A 22,393-nucleotide genomic window follows, 5' to 3' on the forward strand; every position below is an offset into this window, starting at 1 on the left:
ACCTCCACTACAGGGGCTCCCAGCCCAGGATCCAGGAGACCTGCAACACGATGCAGTAACTCATCACCAACCGTCATCAATAGGTATTCTTAGAACTGCAACTGTAAGCAAAATGAGGTATAATGAAACTAATTTTGGCCGGGCAAGGTGGCTCAGGCCTGTAATCTCTGTACTTAGGGAGGCCAAGGCAGGCGGATCACCTGAGATCAGGAGTTCAAGACCAGCCTGGCCAACATGGCGAAACCCCATCTCTACTAAAAACACAAAAATTAGCCAGGCCTGGTGGTGCATGCCTGTAATCACAACTACTCGGGAGGCTGAGGCAGGAGAATCGCTTGCAGCCGAGAAGCAGAGGTTGCAGTGAGTGGAGATCGCACCACTGCACTCCAGCCTGGGCAATAGAGCGAGACTTTGTCTCAAAAAAAGAACTTGCAACTTTAAGCAAAATGATGTATAATGAAACTAATTTTACTATAGGCTAATGGATGTAAATAAGAGTTAAGTTCCCATGGCATATTGCTGGCCATAAAAACCACCAAACTTTAGAACTTGAAATCAAACACTTCTAATATTAAACATTAAGTAGACATGAGTTATACATACATTTAAGAAAAATTACTGAAAACAACGTAATTACCCAATTTTTGGTGACTTCAGTGGGTGTTGGCAGTTGTAGCGATGGTGGGTCATATCAATGTTTGCAAAGCAAAAATTGTCAGGAGCGCCTCCTTCCCCCACACAGGTCAAACACCAGACTGGGCTCACTGGGCACTCGTGCACAGCGTCACTTACTGTTGTGCATGTGTATGGTTAGGGGAGGCAGTTTTTTTTTTTTACAATAATTTTTATTCATTCCTTCTTTCATTTTCCAACTGTTATTCCAGTTCAAGGTGGTGGGCGACCAGAGCCTATCCCAGCAGCTCAGTGTGCAAGGCAGGGACCCACCCTGGACAGGACGCCCTCCCATCACAGGGCACACTCACCTCACACACACACTCAGACTGCGACCAGACACCAACAAACCTCACCTGCACATCTTTGGGGCTTGGGAGGAAACGAGTGCCCAGAAAACTCACAGACTGGGAGGACGTCCAGACTGTACACAGACAGTGGCCCCAGCCGGGAATCAATGTTTTTCTCAATGTTATAACAAAATGACATTGAATAAAATGATGCTATTCAAGGACCCGCTGTGTGTGAAATGGTGCATGAGGGCATTTTCTGGGAAAAAACATGGTTACCTCTCATCAGATTCTTGAAGGGACTGCAGCCCCCCCCGAGAATTCGTCTCTGCCACTAGAGTGTGTTTTGCAACCCAAGCCATGTGCCGCCGTGGTGCTGCTGTTGCCCAGGCAATAATTGATGTCTCAGAGATACTCCATGAACGGCAGCACCTTCTACAAAGCACAGCTCCCTGCCCTGTCTGAAGGCCAGGCTTTCAGCTGATCGGAGGGAAACGGAATTTCCCCAAGAAAAGGGCGTGGTCCTTCCTGAAAGGGAAGGCTGACACCCCCAAGATGAAGTCCTTCACCCCCATCCCCCCTCTTGAGAGCTAAAGGCCCCACGTTCCAGGGGCTAGCGCTTCCCACCACACGTGTTAGATGGCAGATGCTGGCCACTGCAAACCCACTTTGCTTACAGTTGCAGAGAAACGGCTTACCCCGGTGAGGGTCCAGCCTTCTCATGACAACTGTCCCGCGGCTGCTATTCCGGGCAGGCCACCACAGGGGCTCCAAGAGGGCTGTCTCCCGCTGCCTGACGGAGCCTTCGCTCTGAGCAGCAGCTGCAGCAGCACTGAGCTCACGGCGCTGGCCGGCCGGGCCGAGGTGCTGTGAGCCACACAGGCCTGCCCGCGACACCCACACAGCCAGGCCAGATGGTTACCTGGCTACCGCTGCAGGGGCCTGCGGCGACTTGGACAAGGGCTGCCTCTAATGTGCGATGGCAGATTCCCTCTTGCTGGGCTCCGGCGGGTGCCATGTTGTTCCCAGCCCACTTTGGGCCTCTGATGCCCAGCATGGGCTTCCAGAAGCAGCCGTTTGACTGCTCTGCACTGGGGGCTGTTTCGTTCCCTAGGAAGGGAAGGGGACGCCCCCCCAGCTGAGCTGTCACGCCCTGTCTTTTCTTCCCATGCCCAACACTAGGACAAACGCTGCCTTGTCGTTTCTCTAAGATAGACATGGCGGCTAGCTCCTCAGCAGGCCCCCTGACCACTGCCACCCCGTCAGAGCCACTCTCGGGGCGCCAGCCCTTCCTCTGTGAGATGGAGCCCAGTCCCTTGCTGACTTGGTCAACAGATTAGAGGGCTGAGCAGCCACCACGTCCTCCTCAGAGTCGTGAGTCCTCCTAGGACCAGGCTGGTCCACCACCAAGCCCCTGCTGACAGCCACGTGCAAATTCTGCAAGAGGAAAGAGACACTGCCAGCGCCCCGGGTTACACCCAGCCAGGTTACACCCTGGCTCCCCCTACTCAGCTTTTCCTGGCTTTCCCAAGGTCGCTGTGTGGGAGGACAGCCTGCAAGGCAGGTGTTTGCAAAATCCTTGCCAAGGCAACTTGTATTTTTAACTCCCCATCAGCCTACTTAAGTCACACGGCGCCATTTCCAGCACAGCAGAGTTCAGCTGCAGCCTCGTTAACTGCAGGCAGGTGGGGACAGGTTCAACTGCTCCATGACAAGGATCAGATCCACAGATGACCTGTCTCCCATCAGCAAAGTATAAAAAGAACTTTCCAGTTCCTTGGCCCAGAAAACAACAGCATTGTTTTGTTAAAGTCTAGCAATAATTCGTTCCCTAAGCGGGTATTTGGCCAGAGCTGGAAGCTGCTGTCATCTTACTCCGTTCCCTTATCCATAATTCATGCTTAACGTGGCTGCAGTGTGTCCCCTGAGCTCCTCATATTCCATTTCCATCACACAGCCCTTTTGTAAACCAACCAAATTAGAGTGTTTGTGTCAAATTGCCATATTCTTTCAACATCCAAAAGCCAACCTTTCCCCTTGGTAATACGGCGATATTAGGAGTACAGCCTGCTTTCGACTCTATTCCTGGCAGATGGCTGAAGAGTATGGACAGAGATGACCTCCCCTGGCGTCCAGCAGGCTGACGATCCGCCCCTGCTCAGTCTTCTCCACCCATGGCCTGTGGCCCTCAAAGGATGGCCTTATCAGCTTCCTTCAAATATGTGACTTAGTGCTGATTTCTGCCTAGTTCCTTTTAGTCACTGGCGCCATTTCTGATGGAAGGAAGGCTGTTAACCTGTGCACATGGTCATCACTCACCCGCCGACCGGGCTTCAGGGCAAACACATCACCTCCTTCGGGCTGCTCAAGTTGAGGTGACCCAGTCATTCCATTCCTGTCCCCATCCAGCAACAAGAGCGGCTTGCTGCACTTGGGCCAGGGTCTGTGAGGCCAGAAATCCCCTCGCAGGCACGCCCCAATGTCCAGCAGGTAACAAAAGCCATTTCTGAACCACCTGCCTCCAGTCCGAGGCGCAGACTGCCGTGCCCAGATGGTGAGGCTGACCGAGATCTGTGTCCGGAGCAGCGACCCTCGGTCTCTGTTGATCAGAGGCCAGCAGAGCCACAAGACGCACAGCCTGCCCCTTCTGGGAGCAGGTTTGCAGCAACTCATCGCCAACCCTGATTGTTCTCAGGATGCCACAGACAATGCCAGGAGCCGGGCAGGAGAGCGCCAGGTGATTGCTGTGTCCACGCTCTGGTGGTAACGGGCCCTCACCCTGCCAGTTAGAGGACCCCCTCAGTGATGACGCACACATGAGCTTTCTTCTGAGAGGTGCGGACCGGGTTCGCCGTGTCTCAACCTCATTTTAATGAGCTGTTTAGATAAGCGGCGGCCCAAAGCTTCAAAGACATCAGGCAGGCCTCAGTGGCCCAAACGGGAGCACATTTGATGTGTGTCTATCGTGGCCACATCTTCCAAACGAAAACTCAGGGCACAGGGGCTGACGGAAGGTGACTTATTTATAAAAACACTTTACATTAATGAACTGCCTTTGTTGAAAAGAACCAAATCAAAGCAAACTGGGAGAGTCCCAGAAAACCTGAGGCCTATAGTGGCGGTGCCAGTGTCCCCTCCTGCTCAGTGGCACCGCAGATCGTCCTGCTCACATGGGCAGAACAGGGCAAGGTGCATGGGGGCTGGTAGAGGTTGGTTCTTGCAGTAAGGCCGATCCCCACCAGGCTGTCCTAGCGACTTTCTAGGGGCCTTCTGCCAGCAGCCGGGGGACCAAGAGGCTCCCGAGCAGCAGGGGAAGGCAGGGAGAGTGGGTGAGGAGATCGCGTCCCACTTCCCTCCAGAGGAAACCACCTGGGATCCACCTGGAAGTCCCAGGGGCTTTGTCTCTCCCACTATGTAGTTAGCGCTTGAGGGAAGGAAACAGAGACCTCTGTCTTGGCCCTGCAGCTTTTTTTTTTTTTTTGAGACAGAGCCTTGCTCTGTCGCCCAGGCTGGAGTGCAGCAGCGTGATCTTGGCTCACTGCAGCCTCCAACTCCCGGGTTCAAGTGATTCTCCCGCCTCAGCCTCCTGAGTAGCTGGGACTACAGGTGCCCACCACCATGCCCAGCTAATTTTTGTATTTTTAGTAGAGACAGTGTTTCTCCATGTTGGCCAGACTGGGCTCGAACTCCTGACCCCAGGTGATTTGCCTGCCTCGGCCTCCCAAGAGCACAGGCATGAGCCACGCACTGTGCCCGGCCTGCCCTGCAGCTTTGAGTGTTGAATGGAGTCCTAGACCGAGAAGCAGAGCTCCAGAGGTGATTTCAGACCATGCAATTTCACCTCCCCAGAGACTGAACCTGCCTCCAGCCCTGACCTGCAGAGACAGAGGCCTCAGGAGACTAGGGTGGCACACGCTGCTGTCTGGTGTCTACCAGGCTCTGCCAGGTGCTTACAATGACAATGACAGCACGGAGTCCAGAGCCTCTCAGCTGCAGCTTGGCACCTACCCAGGAGGTTGTGCGTATTAACCAAAGGCTGAGCCTCCCCAGACTGCACTCACTTTCCTGGGGCCATTCCCCTGCTCCCTGTGTAGCGGGTCGCCTGGCCTTTTAGCTCCCTGTGCTGCTTGGCTGTGTTTTTAAATTTAAGTTCTGACTTTCAGTCATCCTAAGCAGCATCCCATGGACTCCCTGGTGTGTGGTAAAGTTACTTCTTTTCTTACACGTATTAAAACAGTTATACACCTGTTGAAGTCAATATTCATCCATGGAACACCCAGAACTCTCAGGACCTCTCGAGGGGGCAGGGGCGTGGCAGCCCTCGGGGAGCAGGTGCTCAGCACCATGGGAACGCATCCAACAACAGTGCTTCTGCCTGCTGTGCCCACCATTGCCTCAGATGTGACAACTGTCCACAAGCACATGGCCAGGGGTCCCTGGTGTGAGGCTGAGGCTCCCCCTGCTGCCACTCCCCGGCCTAGGGTCCCCACTGAGACCACACCAGGCTCAATGCTAGAGTGGAGATGGGGCCTCCCAGCACCATCTGGGCTCCGTGCATTTGCAGCCTTAAGCACAAGTCACCGTCTCCTAGAACAGCGTCCGGGGGCTGCGCTTATGACGGGCTGTACCGAGTGAACTCCCTGAGCCTTTAATGTAGAGGGTAGGGCTGGGCACTACCAGCGCTTTGGGAGGCAGAGGTGGGTGGATTGCATGAGCTCAGGAGTTCAAAAGTAGCCTGGGAAACATGGGGAGACCCTGTCTCTACCAAAAATACAAAAATTAGCGGGGCGTGGTGGTGGGTACCTGTAGTCTCAGCTACCTGGGAGGCTGAGGTAGGAGATTGCTTGAGTCTGGGAGATGGAGGTTGAAGTGAGCTGAGATTGCGCCACTCCACTGCAACCCTGGGCAACAGAGTGAGACCCTGTCTCAAATAGTAAAATAAATAAAATATAAAATAAAATAAAAAGAAGGGGCATGCTGGGGGTGCGGTGGGGGGCAAAAAAGCAGAGGCGCCTGGGCTCACTTCCTCTGTTCACAAGTTTCCACCTGGAACCTCATGGGGCGGACGCTGACGCCCTGCAGACATCACCATTTACAAAAAGTGGAGTGAACTAAGAACGCCGCCTGCCGCCTCCACGTGCATGCAATGGCTCTGGAAGGACCCTACGGCAGGCGCTAACACATCTGCCTCTGAGAAGGGAAGCCTGGGGGTGGGGGGATGGGGGTGGGGGGCAGACTCCGTGGCCTGCCTTTTCAAACCTTTTAAATTCTGAACTGCAAGGTGTGGGCTTGTAGTAAAGATAAAGCACGCTTCATATGAAAACGATGAATGAAAACGCCAAGAATGCAAATAATACCCATTGCCAGTTATCAAGAGAACTCTCTTGGAAGGCTAGAATGACACCACCCAGGGAGGGTCACTAAAGGAACCGGGCGTTTCGTGAACTTCAGCACCAGAAAGAGGCCTGGAAAGCAAAGGCTGGCCCACCTTGCACAGCAATGGGAACGCGTCACCCAGGGTCCTCAATGCCACATTCATGAGCTGGCAGCCCACACAGGGAGATGGGGAAGTCACACTCAGCGGGCTGTCCCAGCGCCTCCAGGACACAGCTCTCCACGTCCCACAGGTGCAGTCCTCTGCTGACTCCAGGCCACCGCGACCAACAACCTTTGTTTCCCTGCCCCCAGCTCTAGCCAGTCCCCACATCGAAAGGTGATAACTGAAGTTGTCAGGGATCCTCACCTACCCAGCTTCCACCGCCGCTGCTTCCTGGAGCGCTGCAGGGCCCTGCAACTGGCCCGGGACTGCCAGAAAGAGCCAGGGGCACGGCCGTGGCTGGCAGACCACACCCCCTTACCACCACCGTGAGGAGCTGGGGGTCCCGGGTCAGCCAGCCAGGCCCTGACTCCCCACGCCCACTGACCAACACAGCGGGCTCAGGTGCATCCCCGCAGCAGGCACAGGCCCGGGGCTCCAGATGTTTTCCCCACCAGTAAACAGATGTGGCTGTGGCGGTGAGGCCGCCCCGCCGCCTGAGTCCTGGCCACCTCAGACGCCCACACAGGGCAGGAGCTGCTTCTCCTTATTTTACTCCCTAGGATGGAGAAGGCGGAGGGGTTCCCAGGACTTACATAGGAAGAACAGCAGATACTTTACCCAAAATAAACAAAAGAGAACAAGCCTTCTGCCAAACCACCCTTTCAATAGTATTTGGGCTGGGTGTGGTGGCTCACGCCTGTAATCCTAGCACTTTGGGAAACAGAGGCGGGAGGATCGCTTGAGCCCAGTCGTAAGAGACCAGCCTGGGCAACACACGAAGACCCTGTCGTTACAAAAAATGTAAAAACTAGCCGGGCGTGGTGGTGCGTGCCTGTAGCCGCAGCTCCTCGGAAGCCTGAGGCAGGAAGACTGCTTGAGCCCAGGAGGTCAGAGCTGCAACGAGCCGCAATCCCGCCTGCACTCCAGCCTAGGTGACAGGCGGAGCCCCCGTCTCCAAAATAAATAAAATAAAATAATTTTGTCGTTGCTTATTCCTCATAGTCAGTCTCATGCTACCAAGTGACCAGGCCACTTTAATGGATGTGAGGAACTGACAGAGGCCACGTTAATTAACAAACCTTTTTTTTTTTTTTTTTATTGGAGATAAAAACAGCAAAGTCCCACATACCATACCCTACAAGACACAACGTGTGCGGACGAGCCTTGGCTGTGTACCGGTGCTGCAGGATGAGGCTGTCCGCCGGGCCTGGGCTGCTCCAGCTACGCGGGGAGGCGGCCCCATTGCAAAGTGCGGTTTCTCTGCGAAGGTGGCGGCGGGTCAGTGGCAGAGGGCCATGGTTTCCATGTTAAGGAAGCGGACGTGCATCTTGGTCTCAATGTCAATCCCCTGCCAGATCTGGAAGGTATGGACCAGCATTAAGGGCACATTCCCACCGCCACCTCACACCTGACCAGGCCCCGGTCCTCGGTCCTTCCCCACCTACCCTCTCCTGCCACCAACGGTGATGTTCCGGGCAGGTGAAAGCCCGAGGGCTGTGTTTCAAGGCTAGGAGCTAAGCAAGGACGAAAAACTTCCATCTGTCTTTTTTGCTGGTTAATTTGGCTCTGACATTTGGATTCTCTCTGAGATTGTCACAGCAAGTTATTATTAAGTACTGAATCCAAGCTCTTAGCTCCAAGTCATTTGAATCTCACCCACCACTTCAGGTTCTGCGATTTTCATGCAAATTATATAACCCCATTAAGTCCCCTTTCCATGACAATGCGGGACCCCCAACCTGTGCCGCCCACTTCACAGAATGTCGGGGGCTCTAAAGGACCCATCCTCATCATGGATGTGTTTTGTAAACTGTTAGGGGCTGTGCAGTCACAAGGCTTCGCTAGGCCACCATCATCAATTTAAGGATCTCCAGTGTGGTCTTTACAACCTCCCTGGGATAAGGGAACACGTGCATTCTAGAAAGACAAACTCAAGCCCAAAAAGGTCATTTCTACCCAAAGATCGCATCGTGGCCCCATTCCTGGTGCTGGTACTGTCACTACAGTCCAGCCTGGCCAGGGCCCTGGAGCAGACCTTCACACTACAAGGCTATGTATGTACCCCAGTGCTCCCAAGGCCATGCCCGCCAGCGCCTTAGCAAGTCAGGGCCCACGGGGGCCACAGATGGTAGGATGGGGGGTGCGAACAGGAATGGAGGGATGTGGTGGGCGGGGTGACTTCTCACTGCCTCCCGCTTATGTAAGAACTTCAAACTCTCTGTCACTCTCAGCATCTCCGGGGACAGCCACGAGGCTGGTAACGGGGGAAAGTCAGAGCCCCGTGGGCACCCAGGGGACAGGGAGGCCTTGGGACATTTCTGGCCGCAGCCCCCCGGTACTTCCTGCTTTCCTGAGGCTGTTCTGGGTGTCATGGGGTGTGCAGACAGCTCTGGTTCCAGTCGAGCAGCCCTATCCTTGCTGGGTGCATGAGGCGTTCCCAGGGTAACACACATGACCACTCACAGTGGTTTCTGCTAAGTGCCAGGTGGCAACATGGTCGCCAAGGGCAATGGAAGGAACCAGGGAATGGGAAGGGCCGGCTGGTCCCAAAAGACCCCTCAGGGATACAGGGACAGGCTGGGGGGCACTAGGGGCCTGGCAGAGGCCAGCCTTTAGGGCAAGGAAGTTGGTTTCAGAGGCAAAGAAATTCATTCTACTCAGTCTGAAGCCGTTGTACTTCCTCCCCAACCCTCCCTCCCTCCTCCACCTTCTAGCTCTTCGTCCTGTTGTCTTGCTCTGGCGGGCATCACCTGCTCAGGTGACCGGGTCCCCAGCAGAAGCCAGAGTGAGTCTGCAGCACAAGTGCAAATTCTGCCTTTTGCCAGTCTGTCCGCCCTGCCAGCCCCGGGGGGGCCATGTGCACGGCAGTCCTGGGGGCCTACCGACCTCCGCAGTCTCCTTTCAGCCTTTTATCACAGCCAGGCCCTGTTGCCTGCCTCTCCTCTCTCCTGCCGGGTCTAACCATTGGCTGCCAGGCTCAGCCTTGGCTCCATGGCGCTGTGATCCTGAGGGCCCAGTCCCCCAGTCCTGCTCTGGGCTCCTTGGCCAGAAGCCGTGATTCTTCCTTCCCTAATCCTCTCTCCCTCTTGGTCTCCTGCTCCCCTGACTTCCTTGTCTTCCTCAAGCCCCTCAAAAGCATTGGGAACACTGTTGTGATGCCCAGGGCCCAAGTGCGGGGAGGGGGATGGGGCAGGGGTCCCCTCCCTGCCACAGGGCATCTGATTATCTAAACAGCCAGAAGCAGCTCTTGACTTGCGAGGCCAGCACTGGCCTAACCACCGCCACCAGCAGAGGCTGCAGAGGCCATCAGGGAGGAGGCAGAGTGGGCGGCCGCTTTATGAAAGTGACATCTTAGGACACAGCGAGGAAGGCCCAGGCACAGCATGTGCAGTCGGCTCCAATCTGAGCTTCTGAGAAACACTGTTTCTACAGACACGGAAAGTTCCCAGAATCCCTGTTCCAACTACAATGGGGCTTTTTTTTTTTTTTTTTTTTGAGACGGGGTCTCACTCCATCACCCAGGCTGGAGCACAGTGGAGCGATCTCAGCTCACTGCAACCTCCACCTCCTGGTTTCAAGCGATCCTCGTGCCTCAGCCTCCCGACTAGCTGGGACTACAGGCGCCCACCACCACGCCTGGCTAGGTTTTGTATTTTTAGTAGAGATGGAGTTACACCATGTTGGTCAGGCTAGTCTTGAACTCCTGACCTCAGGTGCTCTGCCCACCTCAGCCTCCCAAACTGCTGGGATTACAGGCGTGAGCCACCAGGCCCAGCCTACAACAGGGGTTACCTCTGAGAGGGGCAGTGGGACCCCAGGTGAGAGAGAATTTGGTTTACACTGTATACCCTTTTGTACTGCTTACGTTGTTTTGACTGTGTGTGAATATTACCTTTTCCATAAAAAATAAGAAAAACCAGTTTAAATTGCTTTAAAGGCCACACCCAAGTTGACCCCTTCCTACTGATGTCGGTCACCCAGGAAGCCTGTCCCTTGCCACTGCAGGTAAAGAGCCATGTCCCCTCCTGACATGGACCACACGAGGTCTTCAAGGGTCCCCCAAGGCCCCCACGCCCAGGCCACCCACCTTCAGAAAGTCCTCGAAGGTGATCCCCTCGTACACCTGATCAGGCTCCTGGGGACGGAAGCACAGGGTGGACAGTGAGTGGTGCGGGTCCCCACACAGCTTCCTCAGGGGGACGGTCCACTGGCCTCCCCTCCCCACCAACACCCGAATATAAGTGGTTGAGGCTGTTTGGGAGGAATCAGAAGAGGGGAACGTTCTGGATTATCTGCCTCTAGCACGCAGCCGGTCACCCTGCACCTCCAATATCCTCATTCATGGGCTTGAGGGTGGGATGGGAGCTGAGCGTGGCTCACCAGGGCCCTGACAACGCATGGCTCAGAGCAGCATCCCTCCCCACCCCCAGCCCCCCAGGGAGAGAATCCGAGGCGTGGGTGACACGGGGGCAAGGGGCTCTCCTTCCCCACTCAGCCCACCTCACCACCAGCCCCCCAGCAGCTGGGCCACCAAGATACCTCCTGTCGCCCCAGGGCTGGCCTCCTCATGCCAGTGCTGTGCTGTGCTGATAAGAAGATTCCAGGCTAATCTAAGCTCACAGACCTCGGGGGAGAGGTCAGCGAAACACAGGGCCAGCCTGTGAGGCCCACGCCTCATGCCTCATGAGTCACTGTGATAACCCAGGACCTCCGGGGAGGCACGGCTGGAGGGTGGCCGCAAGGAGGCTCTCCATGCTGAACAGGTTTGGCAGAGCCGGTCTCCATCTACTCTGCATCCTGCCTGCTCTGGGGATGACACCAGGAGCTCCTGCCCCTTTCACCGATACTCTCAGGATCCCACCGACAAGCCTCCAAAAACCTCACCCAGCAGCACGCTTCGTGACAGCGAAAATCTGCTGATATCCCAGGTGCCCTTCAATAGAAGGTGAGGGACATAAATCTCAGTCATCCACCCTATTTGCAAGGCCAGCACTGGCCTAACCACCATCCACCAGCAGAGGCAACCATTAACCACTTATGCCTAGTGTTCCATTGCTGGAACGCTAAGCTGTGGGAGTTGCTTATATTCTACTGCTCAAGGTCATCACCAAGGTCTGATTGCAGAAATTCTAAAAGCTGCAACCTCAGGCTAAAATGGGTTAAGAAGGGGTTGATCTATATGTCTCACTATGGAAAAGGCTCTGAGATATGCATACAGCAGATAAAGAACAAAAAAACAAAACCCAACAAGCAGAGAGATGTCTGCAGGTCTGTGTGTGCAAACCTTTCCTTAGACTGATAACCAGACCCCCACCATCTGCCCTGTGGGTGCATGGGGTCATACGGAGAAAAGAGGAAGTCACATCAGTTCAATCATGTTTTGCATAAATCAAAAATAAAAGACATGCATGTATATGCTGGTATATGTAGGAAAAAAACCCACCAAGAGGGAGTCCTTTTAGGGAAGAGGACCTGGGCTGGTGGGGGAGCAGGCGAGACTTGAAGCTCTCTCTGTGACTCTCTGAAATTCTGTACGTGCGTGTAAGAACACAGGAGGCACACACTAAGCGTGTTATGCGCCAGGCGTGTATGTCCCAAGTGCCTTCCAAATGCTATTGTTTTGTTTTGTTTTTGAGACAGTCTCGCTCTGTCGCCCAGGCTGGAGTGCAGTGGCGCAATCTTGGCTCACTGCGACCTCTGCCTCCCAGGTTCAAGTGATTCTCCTGCCTCAGCCTCCCAAGTAGCTGGGATTATTATAGGCATGCACCACCATGCGTGGCTAATTTTTAAATATTTTAGTAGAGATGGGAGTTTCACCATGTTAGCCAGGCTGGTCTCGAACTCCTGACCTCAAGCAATCCACCTGCTTTGGCCTCCCAAAGTGCTGGGATTACAGGTGACCAAATGCTATTGTTAGCATTTAATGACAGATGCCAATCTCACAACAGGCCCTGAGCTGGGTTTTGGTCTCTCTCTCGTATTACAGATGAGAGGCACAGAGGGCAGCTGCCTGTCCAGCTGGGAGCATCGAGCTGCCTCCAAGTCCTTAAGGGCTGTTTCTACTGGCAGGACTTTGCAGGCCTTTTAGTTTCCTCTTTATACTTAAAAAATTTTGGCCGGGCACAGTGGCTCACACCTGTAATCCCAGCACTTTGGGAGGCTGAAGCAGGCGGATCACGAGGTCAGGAGATCGAGACCATCCTGGCTAACACGGTGAAACCCTGTCTTTACTAAAAATACAAAAAATTTGGCCGGGCGCGGTGGCTCAAGCCTGTAATCCCAGCACTTTGGGAGGCCGAGACGGGCGGATCACGAGGTCAGGAGATCGAGACCATCCTGGCTAACATGGTGAAACCCCGTCTCTACTAAAAAATACAAAAAACTAGCCGGGCGAGGTGGCGGGCACCTGTAGTCCCAGCTACTCGGGAGGCTGAGGCAGGAGAATGGCGTAAACCCGGGAGGCGGAGCTTGCAGTGAGCCGAGATCGCGCCACTGCACTCCAGCCTGGGTGACAGAGCCAGACTCCATCTCAAAAAAAAAAAAAAAAAAAAAAAAAAAATTAGCTGGGCATGGTGGCGGGCAACTGTAGTCTCAGCTACTCAGGAGGCTGAGGCAGGAGAACGGTGTGAACCCAGGAGGTGGAGCTTGCAGTGAGCCGAGATAGTGCCACTGCACCCCAGCCTGGGCAACAGAGCGAGACTCTGTCTCAAAAAAAAAAAAAAAAAAAAAAAAATTTGGCCAGACACAGTGGTTCACATCTGTCATCCCAACACGTTGGGAGGCCAAGGCAGGAGGATTCCTGGAGGCCAGGAATTCGAGACCAGACTGGTCAACATAACGACATCTCTTTTCAGCAATACATCTCTTTTTTTAAAAACTTTAAAAAATCAGCTGGGTGTGGTGTTGTACATCTGTAGTCCCAGCTGCTCCAGAGGCTGAGGTAGGAGGATGGCTTGAGCCCAGGAGATGGAAGCTGTAATGAGCTATGATCACAACACTGCACTCAAGTTTGGGCGACAGAACGAGACCCTGTCTCTTAAAAAATAAATAATAAATTACAAGTTCTCGGCTAGCCTGGGCCAGCCCTGTCCCTAAGGGCTCCTTCCTCCCTGTCTTCCCACTCACGGGCACAGTGGCTGCCCTCCCTGCCGGGCCACCCTAGGTTCCCAGGCCGGCCAAGGGGAGCTAATTATAGAAAAGGCCCCCGTGGCCAGAGTCCGGGGCTGGAAAGGGGGTGATTGGCGCAAGGAAGGAGGGCAGGGAGTGGGGGAAGCAGTCCCCCCCGGTCAAGCATCCGTGGGTGCGACCTCCCGAGAAAGCACTCTCAAAACATCCCACGGGCCAGCGCAGCGGCTCACGCCTAGAATCCCAGCACTTTGGGAGGCTGAGGTGGGTGGATCACTTGAGGTCAGGAGTTCAAGATCAGCCTGGCCAACATGGTGAAACCCCATCTCTGCTAAAAATACAAAAGTTAGCCAGGCATAATGGCACATGCCTGTAATTCCAGCTACTCGGGAGGCTGAGGCAGGAGAATCACTTGAACTCAGGAGGTGGAGGTTGTAGTGAGCCAAGATGGTGCTACTGCACTCCAGCCTGGGTGACAGAGTAAGACTTGGTCTTGAAAAAAAAAAAAAGAGATCCTGCCTCCATCAATAACTGCCTTTGGAAGTCCATTAAAGTGGGGACCATGGATCATTTGTTTTCAGCGGGTAGCACGGTGAGAACGGGAAGTGTCCTCAGAGGCCAGGCGGGATTGAACCGATGCAGCTGCCCCTTGCCCCCAGCTCAGGCCTGTACACAACTTGGTCTGGGTTTATCGGGCCGAGGTTTACACCAGAAGGATTTTAAGAGCGCCCAGTTTTAAGAGCGCCCGGAGGACCCATGAGTGAAGAAAGAGGTGCAGATGAGCCCGCTGCCTGGCAGCCGCCTTCCTGGTTCCGGGGCTACCTCCACCTCCCGGGGGCTTGTGGGCAGCGGGTGCACCCCGGAGCCCGCCTCCGCCCCGAGATGCCGCTGCTTCCCAGGCTGCTGGGGTTTTATGCAGATCAGCAGCTGCCAACAAATTCACTACAGCAAATTAAGAAAACTGTCACCAATTGAAACTGGAGTGGGACAGGGAGCAATTTGAAGAAGGAGAGTGTAATTAAATCAAATGGAAATTTGGCCCGACAACCGGCGGGGATCCCTGCTCTCCCCACCAAGGTCACGAGCCGTCTCCTGTGGTGGTTAATCTGCTGAGTGCAGAGGTTTCACCCAAGCCAGAAGCTTCCCCCCGGGCTCCAGAGGCAGACAGATAAAACACATGCCAGGAAGCCGGCCGACCACAGCCCCCGCCTCTGGGAGCAGGCCCAGGCAGGTGGCCTCATGTCCCTCAAGGACGGGGTTGGGGCACAGAGAGCAGGATCCAGCATGAACCCCCCTCTGCTCCGGGCTAGGCGAACAAAACCATCAGGGTGTCTAGAGACGCACCCGCTTTAGACACACAGGGGCAAAGGGCTGACAGCGTCAGTGGGGCCATCCAAACCCCTCAGGGAACACACGACACCCAGGTGGTCACCTGCCTTCCTGAGTGGTCCCGAGGCTTAGAGCCTCAGGGCTGGGGGCTGGCGGGGCTGCACCTGTCCTTACAAGAGGAAATCTTCCCAGCACAGGAAAGATCGCAAGGTCTAGAGGATTCTCTACGCTCTCTGAGCCTCAGTTTCCCCACCAGTCAAAATGAGGCAAAATGTAGGAAATGATGAACATGGGAAGGCCGCTCCCCTCTCCTCCATGTCATTTACACACCAGCCCCTACCTCAGCTCCTCCACCTGACCCTACGCCATCGGCTCTTGTCAGTCCCCAACAGGGCTCCCTGCTGACCCCTGCTCCAAGGCCAGAAGTCGCCTCTGAGTCATTTGTTAATAAACTAATTTGGGCCAGCCTGTGCCATGTGCTGCCCAGGCCTGGCTCCAGGGCCCAGTGCTGCTATGAGCACTGATTGAGGCCAGGATGGGGGCTGGGGGGCTATGCAGGTGGGGGCTCCTGGACCTCGAGCTCGCTTCCCTGCCTGTGCAGTTCTCTGGGAACTGGGACCTTCAGTCTCCTGGGGAACGGGAAGGGCTGGAAGAGGTTTCTGAGCCCCACAGGCCACAGGTAGAGCAGGTGGCAAAATACACCAGGCCCCATGCCCCGTGAGGCCTTCCAGAAACACAGCGCATAAGCAGGAAAGGCACTGCGTGTCTCAGGAGGGCTGCAGGGGCGCTCACCATCTGCCCCATGCACACGCTGGCCGCCTCCATCATGGCCCCGTCGGCGATGGAGCGAGCGGACTCCTTCTCGATGTGGGGGTTTCCTGACAGCAGCTCCTCGACCACCTGCCAGGTGGGGCGGAAACAAACGGTGACCTTGGGCCTCCATCAGGGTCGTGGGGGGCGGGAGGGAGGTGCCAGGAACCCAGGGCGGGCCAGAGGAGCATACTTTACATTTCGATATTCTTCCAGGGTGATGCGGCCGTCGCTGTCCGAGTCGTACATGTGGAACAGAACTGGGGTGGCAGGGGACAGAGGGGACTCCGTCAGGCGGGGCCTGGCCCCTGCCACCCCGAAATCTACACTAAACTAAGCAAAAGACACCAATAACCAAACCTCAATGCCAAAGCCAGAGGGGTCAGGCATGAGCTGTGGGACCAGACTGACCACTTCCTACTGGGTGACCTTGGACCTGTGACCTAACTTCTCTGAGCCTCAGTTTCCTCATCTGTGAAATGGGAATAACAACAGCATCTACCTCATGGCCTTAGGAGGGCTGGGAGCTAGCGCTGTGGCCCCATGAGCATGAACATGACGACAGTAAGCATTACCCGTTAACACAAGTCAACAGTGTTGAGTTCAAAATATTGCTCCCACAGCCCCAGGAGGCCCCATCGTCTCAGCCGTGGCAGGTCGCGGTCCACAATGCTTCTGATCTGGGCCCGACTGATCTAATGTGGACGGTCCCAGGCCTGGCATCAGGGAGGCGCTGGCCGGGAGGGGGCCTCTCCCTGTTGTTCCTAGCACGGCCTTGGGAGCTGGAGCTCTCCCAAGTCTCCTGTGTTGGCATTTTCTTTTCTAATGTATTATATTTTTTCAAGATGAAGTCTCGCTCTGTCACCCAGGCTGGAGTGCAGTGGCACGATCTGGGCTCACTGCAACCTCTGCCTCCTGGATTCAAGAGATTCTCCTGCTTCAGCCTCCCAAGTAGCTGGGATTACAGGTGCATGCTGCCATGCCCAGGTAATTTTTGTATTTTTAGTAGAGACAGGGTTTCACCAGTTGGCCAGGCTGGTCTCAAACTCCCAACCTCAAATGATCCACCTGCCTCAGCCTCCCAAAGTGCTGTGATTACAGGTGTGAGCCACCATGCCTGGCCAGCATTTATTTGTTATTGTTATTATTTTTTTCAGAAATGGAGTCTCCCTCTGTCGCACAGGCTGAACGTAGTGGTGCAATTGTAGCTCGCTGCAGCCTCCATCTCCTGGGCTCAAACAACCCTCCCACCTCAGTCTCCTGAGTACCAGGGACCACGGGCACGCAGCACCACTATGCTGTGCTAATTTTTTTATTTTGTAGAGGTGAGTGTCTTTCTCCCTGTTGCCCAGGCTGGGCCCTGAACTCCCGGCTTCAAGTGATCCTCCCCACTCAGCCTCCTAAAGTGCTGGGATTACAGGCATGCGCCACTGAGCCCAGCGGGCATTTATTGAACACTGACCAGATGCCCAGGTGTGCAAAGCGCTTCAAAAACCTCTCAATCTCCCTCTCACCCAACCCCAAGAGGCCAGGGATGCCTGAGCCCTGCCTCCCAGACAGACTGTCAAAGCTCACGGAAGTTAAGGCGTTTGCCCACGGCCACACCACTAAGGGACAGGAAACCAGGGATTTGGACCTGAGTCCGTCCTGTTCCTCGCCCCTTGGAGCAGACAGGAAGCTAGGCTCACACCAGGGATCCCCCCCCCCGGGGCGGTTCCCACCAGCCCCACGTACACATTCCAGTGCTAAATATAGTCAAGTCCCATGTTTACATTTTCTTGATGAGGAGGTTGACCTGGGGCGGGGCACAGAGGGATGTCAAGAGTCATGGGAAAGGCCACAGGAAAAGAAGATGTGACTCGGGCCACTGCCTGGGACCTGTGCGGCTGACCAGCTGGGACCACAACTGAACCCACTCGGGAGCCAGAACATAGTGGGGCTGGTCTCAGGAACCCAGCAATAGCACAGCCCACGGAGGAGGGAGAGGAGGAAACTGACTATAGGGGGCACTTCTTGTGTGCCAAAGGCTGACTGTGTGATCTTGCCCAGCCCTCAGAACCACACATAATCAGCATACCCACGTTCTGGGTCAAGGTTCAAGGTCACATGGCTGGTAGGTGAGAGGGGCCACATTGGAACCCAGGTCTTTGCATCAAGGGCCTTGCTTCACAGCCACCGCACAACCCCCTTCTAGTCCCAGGACGCCGCAAGCTGCTGAGGAATGTTTAGGATGAGGGCGCCGGGAACGGGAGACAGCAATGCCAGCCTCACAGGGACAAGGGCTGGTGTCCCCAAGCCCTCCAAGCCTCCAAGCCAATGCACACCCAGCCTCCTGCTGCAGGGGTGCCTTGTGTTCTGAGGACTTAGGGGAGGCTGCACCCCAGGCCAGGCGTGAGCAAGGGGACTCAGTGGCACGCACATCTCAGCTTCTCCTTCCGGGACAGCTCCACCTGTTCCTCGTCCATGGTGGTGTCGATGGGCCGGAAGTAGGACATGATGGTCAGGAAGTCCTCGAAATTGATCTCATCAGCCAGGCCACTGGATCCCTTGCGCAGGTTCCTACGGGAGCAACAAGGAGGGTTTTGGAAATAAATGAAGAACCGGATCTTGTCCTCTTGCTACCATTAGCTCCGAAAACTCTGCTCTCAGGGCACAAACTAGACCCACGATGGCTACTCTCGCCTTGAGTCTGTGCCCCAGAAACCTGCTTCGTGGAGGGGCTGGGGGCTCCAGAAGCTGAAAGCTCAGTCCCTGCCTCGCCCTCATGGAGCTCCCCCATCAGGGAGGTGGAAGAGAGACAGACCACTGCATGACTGTTGATTCAGGCGGGGACAGAGGGAAGCGTGGGTGTGTGATGGTGCACACAGGCGAGCATTTATGAGGAAACCAAGCAATCCAGTAACTCACCAAATACCTCTCCCGATCCTTTCCTTTAGCTCAGGGGTTGGCAAACCGCCCACGGGCCCAATCTGGCCTGTCATCTATTTTCATACAGCCCATGAACAAAGAAGACTTTCTGGGCCAGGCGTGGTGGTTCACGCCTCTAATCCCAGCACTCTGGGAGGCCGGGGTGGGCAGATCACCTGATGTCAGGAGTTCGAGACCAGCCTGGCCAACATGGTGACACCACGCCTCTACTGAAAATACAAAAATTAGCCGGGCGTGGTGGTGTGCACCTGTAGCCCCAGCTATGCGGGAGGCTGAGGCAGGAGAATGGCTTGAACTTGGGAGGTGGAGGTTGCAGTGAGCCGAGATCACACCACTGCACTCCAGCTTGGGTGACAGAGGGAGACCCTGTCTCAAAAAAAAAAAAAAAAAAAAAAGACTTTTCACATTTTTATCTTAATTTTGTCAGAGTCAGGGTCTCACTCCATTGCCCAGGCTGGAGTTTGGTGGTGTGATCATAGCTCATGGCAGCCTCAAACTCCTGGGCTCAAGCAATCCTCCTGTCTTGGCCTCCCAAAGTGCTGGGACTATATGTGACAGCCATGTGCCTGGCCGGTTTTCACATTTTTAAATAGTTGAAAAAATGCTTGCCAAAAAAAAAAAAAAAAAAGTCAAAAGAATAGTATTTCATGACGAGTGAAAATTACATGAAATTCAAATGTGAGTGTCCATAAATAAAATTTTATTGGCACACAGTCATGCCCATTCATTTATGCTTGTCTGCAGAGTTGAGTAGATGCAAGAGAGACTGCGTGGCCCGCAAAGCCTAAAATATTTACTCCTTGTCTTTTTACAGAAAAAGTTTGCCAACCTTTGCTCGCTCTCACTAGTTCAAAATTTTAGGATGGTGATTGACTGCAAGCATCACTAAGTAATCTGTTTATACCCAAATACAAAGTTTGCCAATGACTGAAAGTTTTGTGGTAAGTTAGGGCAGATTTGAGGCTGGCCGTATCAATGTGCTTTTTGGAGGAGGTAAGAAAGGGCTGGTGTTCCAGGGGACGGGGACACAGGGAGTTCATGCCCCATGCCGGGCACAGTGCCTGACACCCAGATGAGGGGCTCAGAAATGTGTGGTCCAGCTCGAGTCTTGGCAGTTGCTAAGAAAATAGCTTGGAGGCCAGGCGCAATGGCTCACGCCTGTAACCCCTGCACTTTGGGAGGTTGAGGCAGGCCAATTGCTTGAGCTCTGGAGTTCAAGACCACCCTGGGCAACAGGGAGAAACCCTGTCTCTACAAAAAAATACAAAAAAATTAGCTGGGTGCGGTGGTGTGCACCTGTAGTCCCAGCTACTTGGGGAGCTGAGGTGGGAGGATTGTTGGAGCCCAGGAGGCCAAGGCTGCAGTGAGCCAAGATCACGCCACTGCACTCCAGCCTGGGTGACTAAGTTTGAGATCTTGTCTCAAACAAAACAAAACAAACAGTCTGGAGACGACTCCAAACCCGAGCTCCTGACTCACTGTCCTCAAACCTTATCACTAACGGACTGCGACCGTGAGCGCCCGAGGCCGCTAGGGAGGCTGTCATACAGCTGGCAAGCTCAAGGTTCTGCCACAGCCCCTCACTGTGGCCCTTCGGAAGGGGCAGTACCTAGCTGGCCCGGGGTGGCTAACAGTTAGTGGTTAGTGCTTGGATGTCACTTGGGTTCCACCCAGGGCATGACTGCACCTCCACTGCAATTCTCTCTTTAGAGGTTCATCTACTACTCCTTTTCAGCACCCAGCAAATACACTGACACCCATACGACAGCCTCTGAGTGGCCCGGGAACTCCCTTTCTTTTTATTTTTCTCTTCCAGATTTTCCAGGGAGAGGTGGGGTCCCAAGTCTGGATGAGAGAAGGCAGAAACTGCCCATCTGCGGGATGAGATCCGTCCTTCCCTCAGGAAGGCCCATCTTTATGTGTTTTCACAGGTCTCCCTTCTTTCTTTTATCGGATGAAGCTCCCAACTGCTCCTGCCACACGCTTTAATAACCTTGAAGTTCTCGCTGTGGGCGGCACAGACCAAATTTACAGAGCATAAAAATAGCCCCCGGACTTATCAGGCTGCTCTGAAAGCCCTTCCCACAGCGACTGGCTCACACGTCCTTCTCAAGTGGTTTAGGCTGCAGCAAGAGGGATTAAGATTAGCACGGGCGAAAATGTGACAGACCCCTGGGGAAGGCAGGGTGTGTGTCCTTCTCTGGGACGGTTGAGACCTGCTCTGCTTCAGCCTCAGGACCCAATTCAAGGAAGGAGGGTCCCTTCCCCTCCGAGTGCTGCCAGAGGTCTGCAGAGACCAACATTATGGTCTCCAAAGGCAATGAGAGCCAGCGCCAAGGAAACCCAGACAGAGCACCTGGAACCAGCCCCACCTGCTCTCCACTCCATTTTCTAAATAAAAGGTTTTTTTTTTTTTTTTTTTTTTTTTTTTTAGAGATGCAATCTCACTATATTGCCCAGACTGGTCTTGAACCCTGGCCATATGCAATCCTACTGCCTCAGCCTCCTCAGCTGCTGGGATTACAGGCACGTGCCACCATACCCAGCGCTCTGCTCCCATTTCTAAAATGAGCACCAGGATGAAGATCAGTGGACAGAAAACAGGGGCTACATCTAAATCTGTGGCCCAGCATGAGGGCAGACCATCTTCTCTCCTTTTGCAAAGATGCCACCTTAACTTTCTAATTCTCCTGTAAGGAATGGAGTGCCCCTGGAGGTGGGGATGGGGTCACAATACCCCTTTCCCAAGACCTGTTCCCAAAAAGTCTTAGGAACAAAGGCTGAGGCTGGTATTTCTTGAAAGGAAAATCCTGTTTCCAGCATCTCCTCTGAAATCCTCCTCCAGCTTCTTCTCAGCATTTACAGGATATGACGTGAAGCCCTTTTCCAACAGTTACAGGCTCCCAGCTGTAGCCCACGAAGTGTTCTGGGTGCAGGCCAGAGGAAACCCTTCTTAAAATCATCCCCTCCCTCGGTGACTTCTGGGCCAGCCTTAGTCACTGGCACCTCCCTTTCTCCACACCAGGTATCTCTAAAGAGCAGCTGGAGGCTGAGGTCTGGGGACCCATAGGGGAGGCTCTCACCGCCCCATACCTGGCCACCACCCTCCGCTTCTGGCTCGGCCTAGATCCCTGGCCATCTTTCCGTGGCAGCTCCATCAGGCAGGCACAATGACAGCTGCTCTCAGCTCCAGACCCGGAGTCTCCTGGTGGCCCCCACATCCCCACACCCAACCCATCCCCAGGTTCACACCTCTAGTCAGTCCCCTGGGAACCTTCCTTTTCTCTCCTGGCCCCTGCAGCTGCCTGGCCCAGCCCCCACCTTCCCGTGCACTCCAAGTGCAGCCGGAATGAGCTTTGCAAAATGCAAATCGGAGCCTGTCACTCCCCTGCTCAGCACCCTCCTGGGGCCTCCCCCGTCCTCCTGGTAATCCCCAGTCCCACCTGGACTTCCAGGCCTGCAGGGTGGTCTCAGCCACCCGCACCAGCGCAGACCTCACTGCCCCTTTCTGCCTAGCTCCCTCCTCAGGGTCCCCACAGGCCTGTCCCACCTGGAGTCCCCCTGAGATGTGAGATGTGGCCACTTGTTTCAACATCCACCTTCTGAACACTCCATATTCCCCAGTGACTGAGGTCCCTGTCCCCTACCTTCAGGGAGCGCCACTGGCGCCTGTGCCAGTCCTTCCACGACTCTGTCCTAA

The 22,393-nt window shown here is 54.7% G+C and overlaps 2 protein-coding genes across 9 annotated transcripts in view; one reads left to right on the forward strand and one right to left on the reverse strand.

Moving 5' to 3' along the window:
- Positions 1 to 1,186, forward strand: part of FBXW8 (F-box and WD repeat domain containing 8) — a 115,642-nt gene extending 114,456 nt beyond the window's left edge. For 2 of the 3 annotated variants that reach the window (XR_013401516.1, XR_013401517.1), the window contains one exon: positions 391 to 1,186. The gene's annotated coding sequence lies outside the window, so the exon portion shown is untranslated. Of the gene's footprint in view, positions 1 to 224 lie in introns of all 3 variants that reach the window. The other variant, XR_013401515.1, reaches the window with a different exon arrangement.
- Positions 1 to 22,393, reverse strand: part of TESC (tescalcin) — a 79,290-nt gene that overhangs the window by 9,480 nt on the left and 47,417 nt on the right. For 2 of the 6 annotated variants that reach the window (XR_013400558.1, XR_013400559.1), the window contains exons 4-8: positions 18,185 to 18,324; positions 15,964 to 16,025; positions 15,748 to 15,855; positions 10,589 to 10,636; positions 7,631 to 7,858 (exon numbers count right to left, since the gene is read on the reverse strand). Coding sequence is in view for 4 of the 6 variants with exons in the window: in XM_077952337.1 (XP_077808463.1) it covers positions 15,577 to 15,855; positions 15,964 to 16,025; positions 18,185 to 18,324 (481 nt within the window). In the remaining 2 variants the exon portion in view is untranslated. 6 annotated transcript variants of the gene reach the window in all.

This window comes from Macaca mulatta, chromosome 11 (genome assembly GCF_049350105.2).
Source record: "Macaca mulatta isolate MMU2019108-1 chromosome 11, T2T-MMU8v2.0, whole genome shotgun sequence".
Classification (NCBI taxonomy): Eukaryota; Metazoa; Chordata; class Mammalia; order Primates; family Cercopithecidae; genus Macaca; species Macaca mulatta.